Source organism: Strix aluco, chromosome 1, assembly GCF_031877795.1.
Source record: "Strix aluco isolate bStrAlu1 chromosome 1, bStrAlu1.hap1, whole genome shotgun sequence".
NCBI lineage: Eukaryota > Metazoa > Chordata > Aves > Strigiformes > Strigidae > Strix > Strix aluco.
The window spans coordinates 51,279,005-51,293,881 of record NC_133931.1 but is presented as its reverse complement, the minus strand read 5'-3'; the positions used below and the strand labels follow the sequence as shown (position 1 = coordinate 51,293,881).

The 14,877-nt window shown below is 40.8% G+C and overlaps 1 protein-coding gene across 4 annotated transcripts in view; it reads right to left on the bottom strand.

Moving 5' to 3' along the window:
* Window positions 1–214: 214 nt before the first annotated feature.
* The window catches only part of OSBPL1A (oxysterol binding protein like 1A), a 76,656-nt gene continuing 61,993 nt past the window's right edge, over window positions 215–14,877 (bottom strand). For 3 of the 4 annotated variants that reach the window (XM_074820618.1, XM_074820624.1, XM_074820633.1), the window contains 11 exons: window positions 14,260–14,394; window positions 13,837–13,934; window positions 12,948–13,130; window positions 12,328–12,435; window positions 12,147–12,236; window positions 11,769–11,895; window positions 8,559–8,675; window positions 7,645–7,768; window positions 5,085–5,175; window positions 4,152–4,175; window positions 215–1,402 (listed from right to left, as the gene is read on the bottom strand). In XM_074820618.1, the coding sequence (XP_074676719.1) occupies window positions 1,300–1,402; window positions 4,152–4,175; window positions 5,085–5,175; window positions 7,645–7,768; window positions 8,559–8,675; window positions 11,769–11,895; window positions 12,147–12,236; window positions 12,328–12,435; window positions 12,948–13,130; window positions 13,837–13,934; window positions 14,260–14,394 (1,200 nt within the window). In that variant the 3' untranslated portion in view covers window positions 215–1,299. The remainder of the gene's footprint in view (window positions 1,403–4,151; window positions 4,176–5,084; window positions 5,176–7,644; window positions 7,769–8,558; window positions 8,676–11,768; window positions 11,896–12,146; window positions 12,237–12,327; window positions 12,436–12,947; window positions 13,131–13,836; window positions 13,935–14,259; window positions 14,395–14,877) is intronic. The other variant, XM_074820628.1, reaches the window with a different exon arrangement.

The window sequence follows — 14,877 nt, the reverse complement described above, 5'->3', positions numbered from 1 at the left end:
GTTTCAGTAGTTGCTCTCAAGGTTAGAGCTGCAGCCTCACTGCCTATTCCAGGAGCAAGCTCTCAGTTCCCACCCATCCCCACCCCCATAAGCAGACTGTTCCGCTTTGGGGCAAAGCGGGTCCTGAAGCACAGGGACACGCGTCATGCAAGGTCATTGCAGCAGCTTTGGGAGTAGGGTCAGTGCTGTCAAACACCACTCACTTTAGACTAGATGCAAGAAGTTCTGAAGCCTTTATTTAGTAGCAATTAAATTATTCAATTAACACTAACCTCCAGACAGCAGTTAAAATATTGTACAAAGAGCAGCTTGCCCTCTAGAAGCTCTGTACACAGTTCAATATAAACTTACACTCTAAGATTGAATGCACCCCACTGAAAAGGGGTAAAGCAGCTGTGCACAGGAGGCCTCACTGAGGTGCTATACTACCTTTGAAATGCACAAGACTTCCTCCTCCCAGGCAGTCTGCACAGTGCAGACACGGGTCCTGTCCCCCCTGCCATGTTCCACCGGGTCCTGGACTGATTAGGTTCTTGCCTTTTTGCAGTGGCGCTGGGCACCAGAACTTCTAGTGCATGAAACAGATTCTTTTAAAACCTGTTACTAGTGTGCAGTTCAAATCAAATTTGTAGATATTTAAATGGCTCTTAATTCCTTAAACCGTAAGGTTGGTAGCAAAACAGGAGAGCAAAATTCAAAACACACTGCACAAAACATTGAATAAATACCTCTGAGTAATGTTACCAGCTTTAATAACTGCATTAATGCTCCAGAGACGGGAACACTTCTGGAATATCTGACCAGAGCTCAGGATTCAAGGGAGTTACTTCAGTAAAAGAAAAGTCACTTTATGAAAAATTACATCTTTACAAAAGTGACACACTCTTCTTCATTTAAGAACAGAATATTGCAATTACTGTGTGTGCTTTTAAACATTCCCATGTCACAATAAATAAAACCAGTTTTACTTGTGCCAATGTTATCTATGAAAGAAAGTATTCACAGAACAGCCGAAGGTGTTCTATTCCTCATACACCACAACCTAATATAGGTGTATTCAGCAAACAGGGCAGCTCGAAACCACAGCGTCTTACTTTGTCCACATAGGACCCACCATCAGCCAGAAAAATTATTCCCCTACCTCTGGGACTGCAGATCATGTACCACCAGATTTACTGTGGAGATGCTTAATATTCTGTTTGATAACAGATCAGTTTTTTCAGGAGATAAGTAAAACAAGGAAAAACATTAAAACAGATTAAGACTTATTTGTATCAGTCATAGGCTCCTTATTGCATTTTAATAAATATCAGGCAAGTTAAAGTAGTTTCTGTCCCAGTAGTTGCCAGAATAAAGCCAGTCCTGCGTACCAGTGTAGGGATTGGGGCCTTGGTGGAACCATCTGCAAGGAAACATACAGCATGTTAGTGAAGCTATCAACACACACTTTTATGGAAGTTCAGAACTGCTTTGCTGCATCTTCAGCAGTTTACTGTTCAAAGTAATTATTGTGACTGCAAGAGCCCTCTTGGTTTTAAAGTCGTAAGTGAATTTAAAGTCATCTTCTGTGGCTAGATCTCCCCATTTGCCACACCGCTTAAATGTCTCCTACGTGAAGTTACTGACACTAGTATTTTGTCACATGAAGCAGTTGAGACTATCACATAAAAAAAGGATAGGTAGAGTTTTACTTCAAAGCAGTTGTGAACAATCATTCTGGCATGCATAAGCAGTAACAGTTTTTGCAAGACATGTAAACACCACAAGCACTGCAGTCCTGAAAACAGAAAAACATTATTTCCCAGGATTTAAAATTCTCCCTTTTTAACACTTTGTTTTGCAATGCACTTAACTCAGAACAAGTGTGCCAGCCACCCTCAGTGCAGACAAACGATCACCCACAGGCTGCAGGAAAAGTCCTGGCTTGTTACACCGTAACTGTGTTGCATTACACTGTTGGCACTGGGGGGCTTACCTGAATGGCCAGAAGGCTGACTCCCTCTGCATGAGGATACTTGCAAGCTTTTGCTAAATTGGTTGTTGGTAGGATCACTGAAGTTTAGCCCCATCTTTCTTTCCTTCCCTCTCCCCTCCTACTTAATTTGGAGACACTGTGTATATACACACAGAGATTATATCTGCATGTGTATATAACCTGGGGGGGTGGGCAGTTTCTATCTATAAAACAAGGTGCAGTTACAAGACCATACTACTGGCAAGTATCCCCCAGTGGTGAGAACAACCCTGTCAAATCACCATGGCACAGAAGTTTCTCCTCCTTCCTCCCCTCCCACGCCCATTTCTGGCAATCCTGCCGCCTCTTACTGAACACCACTTTCTGTTTGGGCCCAGTTACGCCACCTCTGCCTCAGCAACATGCACTCCACTGTACCAGACCTCTAGCACTTTAACTTCTTGTATTTTGCCAAGCTGTGTTAGTGGCACAAGCCAGCTTGCTAGAAGCCATTTCTGTGGTTAATAAGCTCCACAGCTTGCTTTCACTGCCTCACTGACCACAAAAGCCAGTTCTTCCTTTATATGCCTCACTGCAGCCAACACACTCACTCAAGTAAATCATGCGTGTGCAAGGCAGCCCGTTTTAACTCTGCTCTTTCCTTCTAGGGTACCATAAGGTTTCAGAACAGAAATGAAAGCACATTTGGATGTGACTTGATGTCTTTAAAAGGCAAAAGCATAAAGGCCACCAGTATTGCAGTGTTACGTTCCAAAGCAGGGCAGCTAAATAGGCAAGTCTTGGTTGGCTCAGAAGACTTGAGATGCATATCAGAAGAAATGCCTTGTACTGTCTTCATGGTGGTAAACTGAACAGTTGAACACTTCAGTGGTTGTCCTGCTGCCCTGGTTAAGTGAACTGAAGTCAACAGCAGTCATTCAACCCCTGCACTGAATGTGGTTCACTACGGCATCACCTGCACACAGGGCGAGTCAGCTATTCCCAAGTAACTGGTGTGTGCTGTGCACAGGCATCTAGTTCACCTCCTAGTTCAGAGGTAACAGCAGCTCACTCGGAGCACAAAGAGTTTGCTGAGAGGCAGGGCTATAAGCAGTCACCTTACCTCTCACATTAAAGAATTCTACCACCCAACACCTCACTAGTGTGTCTTCAACACTTGTACAATGTGCCCCTCCCTCCAGTGACCACCTACTTCAATAGGAAAGGGAATGGTGATGAGAAGAACGTTTGAGAGACACAGGAGACCCAAAGCAGTCAGATAATCCAGTCACGTAAGTGATGGGGGGAGGGGGGGACTGATTTCCATCAAAAGCAACAGACCACTGCTGTGTTTCAGAACTGAACTGGTCAGTCTCTAAAACATTAGGTGTTCAACATGAATCACTTCTTCAGAAACACCAAGACCCCACTTCTAAAGTGGATTCAAAATTTAAAGAAAAAAAAAAATCACTAGGCACTTTGGAGAATTGTCTTACAAGGGAGGAACTCTACTAGACAAAGTAAGAAGTCTGCTTTTCTGTGGCAAGGAAATTGAAGCAGTTTACATCAAAGTTTATTTTACACTGCAGATTAAGACCTACAGTCAAGTTGGGAACAGGTAGAAGTTTCCCTTCACAGCATGTTTTTGTTTTCCATGAAGCACAACACTTTACGTTCATCCTTTGGAGGCAGTCATACTTGGCATTCCTACTAAAGAGATCAGACACTAGGAATTTTCTGCCAAAACTTTAGAAACATCCTGGAAAACTAAAGAGTTCTTGAGGGATATCCCAGGCAAGTGCTGAGCAGGTCTACAGTACGTGCATAACAGCAACTGAAGAACCTGGTGAACGGTGTCTGCACTAATTATACAACCCAAAAAACACTGCTCTGAGTTGCCCCCTGGGACTTCCCCTATTTCCAATACCAAGCTCAGGTGCTTTGAGCTATACCTTAAGCTACTTCTGGCAACTGGAAGAACACAGTATAACTACCCCTTGCTTTGAAAACACTTGGTGAGAGGTAGAACCACGCTGAATTCAGGAAAGGAAGAAGGAGATGCAAGGCTGTCCAGCACTTAACATGTTTACTTGGAAGAATTACAAAGATGTTATTTTCCACCAGTCTCGGGGCAAACCAACCCAAACACTTCAGGAGAGCAGGCACAGGAAAAAGACAAAGGCAGACATGTCCAAACCTGGGACTCTGGAATGATGGGTGACTTCATTTGAAAAAAAGAAAAAAGTGATTTATAGTTACAAAACAGACATTTTAAAGATATTTAATTCACAGTGTCTGGGTGTATTAATAGCTAGTTAATAGGGAAGAGATGAAGCTTGCTTACTTTTAGAGAGTTTAGCCCCACCTTTTTTTTTTTCCTGTGAAGAGACCACCAATTTATTACTACACTTTTAATTAGACCTTATCTGATCAAACTAGATTCATTTGGTCATGTTTTTACAGTTTCTACTTAGCTTGTGCGTAAGAGCTCCCAACTGACCCCTCTCGTCTTATAGTAGAAAAAACCCCAACCACCCCATCCTGTAAGCTAATTTCTCCCTTAGCTCTTCTAACTTCTGTAGTTAGTAACCCTCTCAGAAAGGACACAATGACTTGGATATCTGGGTGATAAAGTAATTTCACCAACTTTGAGAATAACTGTATGCAGCGGGAATACAGTATTACCAGCACACAGCAACTGATCTGAGAAGTCATGGGCAATAAGCTATCAAGTTTACCAGAGGAAGCATCTCCTCCTCTCTTTGGCCAAGTATGCAAATTTGAGGCAATTATAAATTAATCAGCAACAACAGTCCTTACAAGCAGCTATCAGTGGCAAAAATCTTTTTTGTGTCAGAACCAAGAGGTGCTCAGAAAAGACAACACAGTTTGTATTTGGATACGGGTGTTCAAGCAGTGAGACGGAAGGAACTGAAACCAAGCCTGACACTTCTCTCTGGAAGCCTGCAGGGACCGAGTCTGCAAATACAACAGTGGCACCACCAAACCTGATGATGTCGGCTCTTCATGTTGACACAACATGGCACATCACTGGCGTGGACTGGCAGTTAACCTGAATGTTTAAAAGCTTTATATAACTACACACACACACAGAGGCCAGCACACTCACCTCGTCTTCCAGTCTTCCTCTGACTTGGAACGATTTTTGCGGGCAGTCCTTTGTTTTTCTTCTAGCCTCTTCTTTTCTTCACTAGCTAGATCTTGAAGGAATAAAAATAAACAAATAAGAATACAGAAGTCAAAGCGCAATATAAGACACGGACATTACTCCACCTGACCTAGCAAATAAATAAGGGAAGTAGAAGTCGTCCATTTAAAAAGCCTTCTACGTAACACAGAAGAGCTTCTGGTTTAGTCTAAGAGCAAAGCCAGGCCAGCTGTGGCACAAGATCAGCCAATGGAATTCCAGTCTTTAAGACTGCTAAATACATGTTTATCCATGGCTTGAGGACCCTGAAAACGTGTTTATGTGACAGCAAAGATGAGCTAGGGGATGTGGCATACCTAGAATTTATGTCAGTAGGGAAACTGATTAAGATATGCTAGATTTATTTCAGAAGTCTGGCCACCTGCTTCTTAAGGTTTGGGTAAATTGTCACTAGTGCCTAGCTCCTGATCAGCAAGGGTTTGGAATATTCATTTCCAAACCACAAAGAATTGTCTCTGCAGCATCCCTTCATTTTTTTGTTAATGCACTAAGATAGCACTAAGGTCACGGTCCTAAACAAGCAGAACAGTTGTTTTATTTGGCAGAAAGGATGGTTAAAGAAGCAGATTAGGTAGAAGGGTGATCTCTTTCATACCTAAATCTTCAAAAAGCATTTCAGAAACGTCTTTGGAAGAAGTAGCTGAGAGAATAATTTCTGGAAGACTATCACTCACTCACTCTCAGTTACCTTGCCAGCTACTAACACACTGCGTATTACCAGTCTATCTGCTAGACAAACTTTATGCTGTTAGTATAGTTAAGCAATATGATCTGTTGCTAACAGCATAGTTATTTGCACTTCAAGTTTAGACAGACAAATTACTGGGGATGCTCTGAATCAAGTATGTCTATCCTGCTGGCCACAAAAGAATCGTACAGGCAGGAGAGACTGGTTGTGGGAATTCAATGATCCTCTCTCTAAAAGCCTCAAAGAAATGGTTATCAGTTTCAGAGAAAAAAAACCCCACGCACAAGTACAACTGCACTGTATTATGCCTGTGTCACTGTTTTTCATACCTAGATCTCAGACTATTTATCAGAATAGTCCCAGTCATTGCCCTATTACATAGGTGAAACTGAATCAGAGGTTTCATGACTTACCCCAATTACTTAGCAATCCAGAGGAAGCAAGAGCCCCCATGTTTTTAGACCACAAAGCTGGCATCCTGCTTTAATTTCAAAATGCCAAAGAAAAAGGAGCAAAAGAGGGCCAGAAAGGCTGTTTCACACCATATCAAAGTATTTAACACCAAGTCACATGTCAGAAGACCAAAAAAAAGTGTCTTTTGGACACTTTTCACTCTGTGGCATCTACAGTAAACATCTCTGTGAGGTTTCTAAAAAACACACTATATCTACTCACTGAAAGTATCATAATGCATTTCTAATTCACTATTCTAGCACAACAGAAGCATTCAACTCCCAGTGAAGAATAATTTTGCATTAAGTATATTTTTTGGCATTGCAGTTTCACTTAAATAGTTTAGACTGCATTTCTCAGGACTGGCACATCCTTTTGCATCAGGCTGATGGAAACAGAGAACTGAAAAGTTCACAAATACTTTCTTTTGATGGTCAGAGATTGTCTCCTTAGACTAGTTTCCAATTATAGGGCTTGACTAGGAAGCACAGCAGGGGGCCTAAAGCTAAATAAAAAGCACATAGCATTGTGAAGTTTAAGATTCTTGCTTATATGAAAGAACACAAGCAAGAAGGTGGTATGATGGGTTCCTGGCCAGCAACTAACCACCCACAAGCCACCTGTTCACTCCCATTAACCCCAGCGGGTTAAGGGAGAACCAAAGAGCAAAGGCAAAAAAACCTCATGGGTTGAGGTAAAGAAAGTTTAATAAGTGAAGAGAAAGAAAAAAAAGGAGGAAAAAGTGGTGCAAAGGCAATCACTTACTACCTTCCACCAGCAGACCTGTATCCAGCCAGTCTCCAAGCAATGGCTACTTAGTCCCAACACACACAATTTATTGCTGAGCATGATGTTATATGGTATGGAACGTCTCTTTCGTCAGTTTGGGTCAGCTGTCTCCGCTGTGTCCCCTCCCAGCCTCTTGCCAACCCCAGAAACAGAGAAGGCCTCAACACTGTGCAGATATTGCTCAGCAATAGCTAAAACACTGATGTGTTTCCAACACTGCTTTGGTCACCAATCTAAAGCACAGCACCATATATGGGCTGCTATGAAGAAAATTAATTCCGTCCCAACCAGCCCCAGTACAGGTGGGTGACACACCTTTCACTAGAAGCATATACCACAACCTGCAGAAGGCTGTATTAAAGAGTTATTGTCTTGCAGCATGGAGGAATGTATCTTTATGAGTAGCTATTTACTCTAGAAGTTCATCTAACAACTTGTATGTGGAATTTACTTTTTTCCCAGTCCCTCAGTTTTAACAAAAAAAAAAAAAACAAAACCAAAAACCCAAAAATAAAAAACCACTGAAGTTACCTATTTCTCCATTTTCCATGGCTCTGATATCTGGTCGTAGCCGGCAGTCAGTTTTGGGAATGACACTCTCCATTTCTTTGTCCAACTCATTCAAAGCCATAGCAAAGCTAGTAAAATTATACATCTGAAATTCATAGACAAAGATAAAAAGTAACTTTATGATGTGTCTAGCTGCTAGTCTTAATACACAAGAAAGTTGCTGTCTAAAAACAAACATCTAAGTGCTTTTTTATTATTTACCTGCTCAAGATAGAAATACTCATGATACCAGCAAAACTGCACCATGTCAGGCAGAGTGTAGGTGATCCTTGGTGTTTCTATTTAAGCACACCAGCATCCAATTACTCAGTGCACTATTTCTCTCATCTTCTTTTTCCAGTCCTACTGGTACTTCCCCTATCTCTGTAGAGAGATTTCCCCTTCGATTAACCCACTAAGGGCACGTTTTCTTTTTCCAATTCTTTGTCTTTCCCGTTGCACACATACCCCTGTATTCTGGCCACTGGCTCTGCAGCTCCACAGCCCTTCACACACCAACTCATGCTACGCAGGCTTTGCAAGTGTCTCACACAAGTGTCTGTCCTCTAATAAAGCCCTTCAGAAGAGATTTCTCACAAGGTACGTGCCTCAGTGCGGGGAATAGGGTGGAGAGAAGAGGTGGGGAAAGCCCCCATACCACTGGCTACACGAAGCATCCCATTTTACAGAGAAATTCCGGTAACTCTAGAGACATGCCTGTGGCAGGCATCCCCTCTGACCCCACATTATAGCATTACAATTATGTGAAAGTTTATTGCAATAAACAGGCAAATCAAGACTTGTTAATGAAAAAGACAACAGATGGATTTGCTTTGTGTTGAACATACAAAATATTAGGATAGCACACGCTTTCAATAAGTAGAAGCATAGCTGACCTGTGCTGAATTTGGAGGTCTTGGAGTTATCTTCCATAGCAAAATACTCCCAGGAATAACATACACACTCTCAGAATCTGGCAACGGCATTTCATCCGGTTCCTCAGTATTGCCCACCTAAAGGCAGCACACAAAGACAAGAGGAGTTCTTTGGAGTCATAAATCATTTACACCCATTCATTCCAACACGGGAACTCACATAAAATTATTTCCTTGACCAAAAGTAAATAATTTCAGCAACACAGAAACTTTTCTAGATGCTTGTCAAGAAGGGTAACAGCATTAACATAGCATACGTACTTCCAATTCCCTCCCAATGGAAGACTACCAATAGTTTCTTGCATCAACATCTTCGTAGATATAATCTGGATGTTCAAGTGCTAAGAAATCTGTGGTTTCCACCACAGAAATGTCCCCTTTCCTCAGACACAACCATTTCTGTGCATGATATTTAACTCCATTACTGCTTCCTTAAAGTTGAAGAATAGAAGTCACACTCCTCATCCTTCCACATCAAAGAAATGCCAGCACATCATTCAAAAGCTGTCTTCAGTTTGTACACAAAGAAGCCCTATGCTACTGTTCTTTGCTCAGAGGAACCTTCCTTTCCATTGACCACTACACTACTGATGGCAAACTGCAAACATTAATTTAATTACCTTCGATTAGTTAGTTCTTCTGGGAAGGGCATCCTATGAAGGCTGACATATACAGCCTAAGGCAGCTGCAGCCACAACACTCTGAAACCAAGGGTTACTAGGGCAGTAGAGAATAACTGGTGGTCACAGTGTAGATGTGACCTGATCCAGTTCTAAATCATCACCCTTTTTACACACAGCTTTAAAGCAGCTGGGGTCCAATGCTGCTGACATTAATTCTGCTGCACAAGCATATGTTACAATACTGAACTAAAGCCAGCTAGACAATGAATACGGCTCTCCCAAGAAAACTTGGTGTCACTATCACAGCTAAAAACAGCAGCACGTTTCAGAGTCCACTGGCGAGTAAAGCTGAACTTAAAGGCAACTAATGCTTTAAATACTTTGGCTACAGGCCAGCAACTTTAATCCTGCTGCTAATAAGCTTTGCTCTCTGATGGCTGCATCAGATAATATAGACTGATGTTTTAGTGAAAAAAAAAGAAAAAAATCCAGTACCCAAACCGGACTCTATTGTGTTCTGAGATGAGGAAGTATTAAGGATTCTGTTTCACCATGGAGCACTTGGGTACAGTGAGCTTAATAATAAACAGGTTGCAAACTAACCAGAACAACATGCAGACCAGGTTGAGTCCCTCAGCTATTAGGAAAATAAACAGCGCTTTTAGTTGACTACATCTGAACTGTGCTGGCAACCTGTCATTCTGTCCTTTAAAGGATACTAATCAATCTTTCAGAAATCAGGAATTTGAAGCAGAGCAGACCAGAAAGATATCCTTATATCAAAGCACACTTCAATACCAGACTGTCAAACTCCAAACCAGCTTTTATAGAAAGGCTACAATACACACTGCAATTTGTGCCTTGTTGGATACATAACCTTAAAAATGTCATAAGAATTACAAAGAACTAGGTAAAAAGTTGATTTTCATGTGCTCTTGCCACAATGATCCATATTTTATGCTGAGCACTACTCAACCTCTCAGTATATTGCTAGGAGGGCAGTAACAGACTTTCATTCAGAGCAGAATCATCCTGGTCTAATCCCAGGTCTACTATTAACTCTTCTGATGTTGGCAAAATATCACCTTTGCATATATAAAGGCTTGTCTAGCTCCCTGCAGAATTATTTTTCCTTAAGTTTTATTCCTATAAAATCCAGAAGGATTCAGGGGAAAATCTGGGGCAATTTGCAAAAGGACTCGCATCCACACAGGTCCCCTAAAAGGAGACAGAAGCAATCCTTCATTAGTAGCAACGCAGCACAAAGGAATAGCTGGAAAACAACTAAGTAAATCTGAAAATTCTAATTAGGAGAAGATTGAAAGGCCATGTACTTTCATATCTGAATAAAAATCCTTCACCACTACCATGAAGGGACAAACCACATCCAGACATATAAGACTTGGCTCACCTAGATGCTCAAAACCCATAAACAATATCCACTTCTCAAACACAAGGGGGCAGTGGGAATACATACTGAACAAAGACTACCCGATTCATAGCTAGCATTACAAAGCTTTCAGTTTTCTACAGATCTGTTAAACAAGCGTGAAAAGCGTGCTTTTCCAGAGTCAGAGCGACATTGCAGCTTGAGCCTTATGCAATAGGATGCTTCATTTTGAAGTGAAAAGCAAGGAACATCTTAAACATTGTTGGAGAGTGCAAAACGGTAGCTGAACAAAGACACAGAGTATGTTTTCCTTTGCTCCTCCCTAGAGCTCACAGGGTCAGACTTGAAGAGAAGCAGTAATCCCCAGTGCTTTAGCACTCTCCTGATGACAAGCACTGGAACAATCTCTGTTACAGCAACAATCTGAACCTGCACAGGAACAACTGCCTTCAGAGTTCTGTCTCTTTTTTCTTAAGTAGAAAAACTAACAACATCCAAGTCAACAAGAAATCTGGCTTCAGTCACCAAAGGGGAACAGTCCCTGTTTTAAGCTACTATGTGAGTGGTTGTTGTTCATCAAGCTGTATGTTGTCAACATCACCATTCACCTTAAACAAAAAGCATATACTGCTGACCAGAAATCTGGAAGAATTAATGAGTTTTTTTCCCAGAAGAGAAAAATTGCAATTGCGGAGAAAAAAACAAACAAGCATTTCTATGGTTGTGAAAATTTAATAGAAAGCAATACAAAAATTCCTTGTAAAAGCTGGAAAATATGATCTTCTATCAAGAAGAGAAACTAGTCTATTCCGCCTCGAGGAGTCCAAATCCTCCTGTTAGAATATAAATGTTATCATGTATGATCAGAACCACAGTCCAGCTAATGGGGATATGCTACTTCCTCCATGTCACTTGGGAGGAAGAGGTAGGTAATGGACCAGCCAGTATCTAATCACTTCAAGTTTTGGGAAGTTTGAATACAAATCCTTGAGAAAGAAAGCATTTTATCCCTTAATGTTAGTACTCATCCAATCCATTTCGTACCCTACTAGGAAAGGGAGAATAAGTGAAAAGAAATCTTAATGGTCTTAAATGCTACTAAAATATTTAGCTGTCTTAACATGCTTTTGAGATACCACCTCTTTACGTGATTAATACCTGTTTACCACTTTTCTTCTCTTCTGCATTTTTCTTGTCATTTTTTTTGTAAGCTTCGAATGTAGCTGGGTCAACACTGTACAAACACTCAGTCCACTTCCCATACAGTGCACAAAGTTTCTTTTTGCTGTCAGAAAAAGACTAAGTTTACAAAGGAGCTTAAAGAGATTTATTTCATCATTTCAGACAAAAATATTTGAAAGAAGAACTTTTGAGAGCAACTCTTAAAATTGAATTATTGGTCTTGCACAATTCATAACCTTGCTGTTGCAGGTTCATGCCCTTGACAGACTATGTTAGTTAGAGGCATTCAGTTCTACAGCTCCCATCAGAAACATCGGGCACCCATTTGTTTCCTATTAGGAATGAAGCTGTTACCTTTTGTCCTGAATGTAGCCTTCAACTTTGTGTAACTCCTTCCCAAAGAGGCCACAGGGTTTGAAGCTTAGTACACACTTCTCACCTGTTCTAAAGGCAGAACAAAAGGGCACTAATTATTTCCAGATGCTTTTCCTCTTCAAACTTGCAGCAAGTGAAAGCGCTCACACTCTTAACTTACTTATGGTTAGTTATTTCCACATTTCCATACTGCTCAATCCAAAGTTTGCCCACGATAATGTTATGCACACAGCACGTAGGATTTGTCCACGTGTAGGCTTCATTGTGTCTAAGGGAGGGGAATAAATATTAAAATACCGTATCTTTGTACTGGATGTCACTCCTGCAACAAGCCATCACCTATAAATTGCACCAGGTCTTTGAAATGGACACGGCAATAAGGCAGGAAACCCAAGAATTTTATTAACCTATTGCTACTGATTTTATCAATTCTGTAAAACAGCCACTTCTGTGCAGTCACTGTTAGCACTGAATGACATGAGGGAAGCAAACAGGACTCAAGCATGATAGTCTTTGTAGTACTGATGACCAGGCATCTGCAGAACACACAGACACAAGCCCCAAATACTGTTACTATTAGTATGCAGTATATTAGGAAAATTATGGCAGTTCCTTTCATCTTCTCATCCTGTCCCCCCTGCAAAGCTGCAAAGTGATCTGCCATCAAACATCAGGATGTGGGTGTTAGACATGTCCATTCCTAAGCCATGAGACGCTAATGCACACTAATCATCACGGATGTGGCCACTGCGCCTATGCAATTATTGCTTATCAACTTACTCAAGAAGCTCCAAAGTCATTGTGCCTTTTGGTTCTGCTTCCACGCTCTTGCCCCAGAATTTGAGTTTAGGATAAATTGATCCATGAAACACAAAATCATTATTTAAACCTTCAGCATAGAAAGCACTGATTGGTGGATGATGGCTAACTTGCTCTGAGAGAAGTCTAAATCCAAGATCATCTCTGCAAAATAAAGATAACCAAAAACATGTATCTACGTAATAACTGTAGTGAAGTTGCAGCTCTTTTCCCCAGGGTGAGACAGTTGGACTCGTGCATAGTTGCTGTACTTGGTGCAAGAGTTAGTTAAAACAAAAAAAAACACAGATCAACCAATACATAGAACATCCTCATTCTAAATAACTGAGGAGATAATGTAAAAATATAACAAGAACTACCAAATCTGATCAATCAGCATGTTTATTTTTGATAGTGACCTCTTCCTTAATCTTTTGCATAAACATAAGCCAAAACCTTACCCAAGAGAAAAATTTGCCCTAAGTGTAGCTGCACACTAATAGACTAACATGCCTATTTGTATTCTGGACACTCATATAATGAATATTACAATTCTAACACCTCCCCTATGTACCACGCATCTTTTCATTCAGAAGGTTTCAGGGAAAAAAAGAGTCACTTTTGTAAATAAAACTTGCTTTTAAACCTGGCAATTTTCATTTGCCTGCTCCGAGTTGAAAAGTTAAGTAGTTTCCCTTCCCTGGAAGGTGCTGAACACCAACACGCATTGCAAGCGCCTCCACCAGCTGATAGGAAAATGGGTGGAATCTTACAAGCTGAAGAGCAGTCTGCAAGCCACCTGACAAGTCTAACGAAACATCAGTTACACAGAATACTGTCTCTACTCTTCAGTGCATCTTCTGTTCATTACCTGATCAATTCATATGTCTCTCCAAGCAATGGGTTGAATGGCTTCCCTGTACGTTCCCACTGCGAGGCTACAGCAGACACAGCAAATGCAGCAACACACTATTCAAAAGAGTAAGAGTACAGAGTTAATCTCCTGGATTTTAGTCTTTATCAACAGCAGTCATGCTATTACAGAATGATTCTTCTGAACCAGCTTCGCAAAGTTCTGTCTGCAAGGCAGGGGAATAAACAGTTTCCATCAAAAGGCTAAAAAAAGCAAGCCTTAGGAAGAGCAAAACGTTTCCCTAGATAAGCAAAACTGATTAATGAATAAGAGAATCCGACATGTAGCAAATACAGGGAGTTCCTCCTATAATGAAACTATCTATGAAGAAAAAAAATTGCAATGCATTCATCAAGAGCTAGCACAAATTACCCAAAGTACCTGCATTCGCTCAGTTGTACTGGAAAGTGAGCTGGCTTTGTGGATGAGATATGTATGCTCCATGTACTCTGTAAGTCGTTGTAGAAAGCTCAGTGGCTCATTGAATATAACTGGCATTGTGATCTTCGACAACTCCTGATGCACAAATGAAATTTGTGTTAAAAACCAAATGATTAGATACGCTGACCTGCAGTAACCCAAGTGTAATTGGCTTATTACAAAAATAAATGATGCTCTTAGTGCTAATGCAATGTGCTTGACCTGGCTTCACTAATGCTGAAAGGAAAAAACCTTTTACATCCCTTATGAGCTTTATAAGCCTATCTGTGTTGACGTTAAGGCTACTTTTAAAACAAAAAGACGACCAAACATCAAACAAACAAACTTCCTATCAATAAAAGCATTAAGAAGGTGAGATGAAACAATGGAATGAAGTATTAAGGATGCTTTTAAAGACTGAGTTATTTATTTCCCTTAAAATAGATCTAGGCCATCTCACTACTTAAACATCTCTCTTTTGGAGGCAGGTGGGTGGAAGAGGATGAGAAATGACAGGGAAACATGGTGGCACAGGAGTAAAAACAAGGATTCTGTATTTTGAAGAAAAAAGGAATTTTT